Source organism: Pecten maximus, unplaced genomic scaffold (genome assembly GCF_902652985.1).
Source record: "Pecten maximus unplaced genomic scaffold, xPecMax1.1, whole genome shotgun sequence".
Classification (NCBI taxonomy): Eukaryota; Metazoa; Mollusca; class Bivalvia; order Pectinida; family Pectinidae; genus Pecten; species Pecten maximus.
In genome coordinates, this window is record NW_022982260.1 from 143 (window position 1) to 5,055 (window position 4,913).

At 39.3% G+C, this 4,913-nt stretch overlaps 1 protein-coding gene across 1 annotated transcript; it reads left to right on the plus strand.

Moving 5' to 3' along the window:
- Positions 1-1,168: 1,168 nt before the first annotated feature.
- Positions 1,169-2,472, plus strand: LOC117320431 (dynein heavy chain-like; the record flags this gene model as incomplete). Its single annotated transcript, XM_033875032.1, has 2 exons — positions 1,169-1,462; positions 1,990-2,472. Coding segments are annotated over 2 exons (777 nt in total), but the record flags the coding sequence as incomplete, so codon positions are not given.
- Positions 2,473-4,913: the final 2,441 nt, after the last annotated feature.

A 4,913-nucleotide genomic window follows, 5' to 3' on the forward strand; every position in this document is an offset into this window, starting at 1 on the left:
AAAAAGACTCGGACGAGGACCCAACCACACCCTTAACTAAAAGCACCCCAACGCACCCGCCAAACACAGGCCAGAGCACCCCAACCACACCCATACACCTACCACACGGACCCCCCCCAGACGCACGAGCCAGACACAACCCCACAGACCCCCAACCAACCCAACCACCACACACCCCACCACAGCCATACACACCGGATAGCACCCCCCACACCCCAAACCCCACTCACAGACACCCCAAAACACCCAAACACAGCCGGGGCAACCCCAACCCAACCCAAACCACACCTACTACCACCCAACTCACACCAAACACACCAACACCCCAACCAACCCAATACACACCACAACCCCAAAATTTCACCCAAACACACCCGCAACACACATATCTCTACCCCCAACACTATCTCCAATACACTATCTCTTTACTTATTCACCCTCATACTCACTATCTCCAATACACTATCTCTTACTTATTCACCCCCATACTCACTATCTCCAATACACTATCTCTTTACTTATTCACCCCCATACTCACTATCTCCAATACACTATCTCTTTACTTATTCACCCTCATACTCACTATCTCCAATACACTATCTCTTTACTTATTCACCCTCATACTCACTATCTCCAATACACTATCTCTTTACTTATTCACCCCCATACTCAATATCTCCAATACACTATCTCTTTACTTATTCACCCCCATACTCACTATCTCCAATACACTATCTCTTTACTTATTCACCCCCATACTCACTATCTCCAATACACTATCTCTTTACATATTCACCCCCATACTCACTATCTCCAATACACTATCTCTTTACTTATTCACCCCCATACTCACTATCTCCAATACACTATCTCTTTACTTATTCACCCCACATACACACTATCTCCAATACACTATCTCTTTACTTATTCACCCTCATACTCACTATCTCTTTACTTATTCACCCCCATACTCACTATATCAAACAGAGTAGCCATTTACTTATATACCCAATACTCATTCTGTTTCCAACAGAGTAACCCTTTACTCATTCACCCTCATACTCACTATCTCCAATACACTATCACTTTACTTATTCACCCCCATACTCACTATATCAAACAGAGTAGCCATTACTTATATACCCAATACTCATTCTGTTTCCAACAGAGTAACCCTTTACTCATTCACCCTCATACTCACTATCTCCAATACACTATCACTTTACTTATTCACCCTCATACTCACTATCTCCAATATACTATCTCTTTACTTATTCACCCTCATACTCACTATCTCCAATACACTATCTCTTTACTTATTCACCCTCATACTCACTATCTCTTTACTTATTCACCCCCATACTCACTATCTCCAATACACTATCTCTTTACTTATTCACCCTCATACTCACTATCTCCAATACACTATCTCTTTACTTATTCACCCTCATACTCACTATCTCTTTACTTATTCATCACCCCATACTCACTATCTCCAATACACTATCTCTTTACTTATTCACCCCCATACTCACTATCTCCAATACACTATCTCTTTACTTATTCACCCTCATACTCACTATCTCCAATACACTATCTCTTTACTTATTCACCCCCATACTCACTATCTCCAATACACTATCTCTTTACTTATTCACCCCCATACTCACTATCTCCAATACACTATCTCTTTACTTATTCACCCCCATACTCACTATCTCCAATACACTATCTCTTTACTTATTCACCCCCATACTCACTATCTCCAATACACTATCTCTTTACTTATTCACCCTCATACTCACTATCTCTTTACTTATTCACCCCCATACTCACTATATCAAACAGAGTAGCCATTTACTTATATACCCAATACTCATTCTGTTTCCAACAGAGTAACCCTTTACTCATTCACCCTCATACTCACTATCTCCAATACACTATCACTTTACTTATTCACCCCCATACTCACTATATCAAACAGAGTAGCCATTTACTTATATACCCAATACTCATTCTGTTTCCAACAGAGTAACCCTTTACTCATTCACCCTCATACTCACTATCTCCAATACACTATCACTTTACTCATTCACCCTCATACTCACTATCTCCAATATACTATCTCTTTACTTATTCACCCCATACTCACTATCTCCAATACACTATCTCTTTACTTATTCACCCTCATACTCACTATCTCCAATACACTATCTCTTTACTTATTCACCCTCATACTCACTATCTCTTTACTTATTCACCCCCATACTCACTATCTCCAATACACTATCTCTTTACTTATTCACCCCATACTCACTATCTCCAATACACTATCTCTTTACTTATTCACCCTCATACTCACTATCTCCAATACACTATCTCTTTACTTATTCACCCCCATACTCACTATCTCCAATACACTATCTCTTTACTTATTCACCCTCCTACTCACTATCTCCAATACACTATCTCTTACTTATTCACCCCCATACTCACTATCTCCAATACACTATCTCTTTACTTATTCACCCCCATACTCACTATCTCCAATACACTATCTCTTTACTTATTCACCCCCATACTCACTATCTCCAATACACTATCTCTTTACTTATTCACCCCCATACTCACTATCTCGAATACACTATCTCTTTACTTATTCACCCTCATACTCACTATCTCCAATACACTATCTCTTTACTTATTCACCCCCCATACTCACTATCTCCAATACACTATCTCTTTACTTATTCACCCTCCTACTCACTATCTCCAATACACTATCTCTTTACTTATTCACCCCCATACTCACTATCTCCAATACACTATCTCTTTACTTATTCACCCCCATACTCACTATCTCCAATACACTATCTCTTTACTTATTCACCCTCATACTCACTATCTCCAATACACTATCTCTTTACTTATTCACCCCCATACTCACTATCTCCAATACACTATCTCTTTACTTATTCACCCCCATACTCACTATCTCCAATACACTATCTCTTTACTTATTCACCCCCACACTCATTCTGTTTCCAACAGAGTAGCCCTTTACTTATTCTCCCCCATACTCACTATCTCCAATACACTATCTCTTTACTTATTCACCCCCATACTCACTATCTCTTTATTATTCACCCCCATACTCACTATCTCTTTACTTATTCACCCCCCATACTCACTATCTCTTTACTTATTCACCCCCATACTCACTATCTCTTTACTTATTCACCCTCTAACTCACTATCTCCAATACACTATCTCTTTACTTATTCACCCTCATACTCACTATCTCCAATACACTATCTCTTTACTTATTCACTCTCATACTCACTATCTCCAATACACTATCTCTTTACTTATTCACCCTCATACTCACTATCTCTTTACTTATTCACCCCCATACTCACTTTCTAAGTACACTGATAGGTCTTTGTCATCTGCCCTTAAAGCCTGCATTCGTGGTGTATTTCCCTGTAAATGCAAAACAAAATGTTTCTTAAAAATTTAAAACAAGAGATTCCAAGGGGACCATGGTGTCCACCATTGAATAATCTTTGTCAGTCCAATGCAAGACTGACCTTTCCCCTGCTTTTCCATTCTTTCCCTTCTTTCTTTTAATCATTTGATAACATGGGGAAACTACATATGAAGTCTTAGAAAAGATCCAAGAAGAACTTTCTGAAATATGCCCAAGATGCCCAATGGGCCTGTATCGCTCATCTGCTTCTGATGTGACTATGAAGGTATTCTAGATCATTTATGCAGATTGTCAGCTGATCACCACTATAGTAAAGTATCAGAGTAGGCTAGGTATTTTTATTTAAATGGATTTTTTACCCTTTCATTCTAAAATACAACTGGCCGGATATTAGGTATCTGGGTCTCTTAGTCATTGAGAAATTGTCGTTTAAAGATGGGAATATTTGAACCCTGTGACCTTGAATAAAGATCAAGGTCATTAATTTAAACAAACTTCATAGCCCTTCATTCCAGCATGCTACAGGCTTATCAGGTATCTAGACCTATTGGTTATTGAGTATTTGACCCCTCTGTCCTGGAACAAACTTTGTAGCCCTTTACTTCATCACGTTATAGGCCCATTATCAAGTATCTGGGCCTTTTGGTTATTGAGAAGAAGTTGTTTATAGGGAAAAGTTGATGACAATGGACGATGAATTGACAATGGATGACGCACTATGGCATACAAAAATAATTCAACTGTCATAATCCAAGATTGCTGCCTGTCAACTATTTTGATTTCCCAATAGAACTCATGATTGAATGTATGCCACAACCATGGAGCAAGGGGAACCTACATGCAAAGTTTTAGAAATATCCCTCCAGTACTTTTCAACAAATAGTGGTAATCAGGAGTGTTTATGGATGAAGGACTGACAAGGGACATAGGGCCATTTGTATAGCCCACCAACATCAGATGGTGTGCTAAAAATAGATTGTGTCACATGTCTTTAACAGATTTAATATAAATATGAAACTATAGGAAAAGAATGGACAACCTTCTTTCTTTGATGAAAGTATCAAGGTCAAAATGCAGGGTGACCTACATTTGCACTTTTGATACATGGCATATCGCCTCACCAAGGTTAACCCAATATCGCCTCACCAAGGTTAACCCAATATCGCCTCACCAAGGTTAACCCAATATCGCCTCACCAAGGTTAACCCAATATCGCCTCACCAAGGTTAACCCAATATCACCTCACCAAGGTTAACCCAATATCGCCTCACCAAGGTTAACCCATATCGAAATATGAAATGTACCTGATAATCCGTACGAGTGAGAGAAGAGTACAGGTGTGGTGAAATGTACCTGACGATCTGTACGAGTGAGAGAAGAGTATAGGTGTGGTGAAATGTACCTGATGATCCGTACGAGTGAG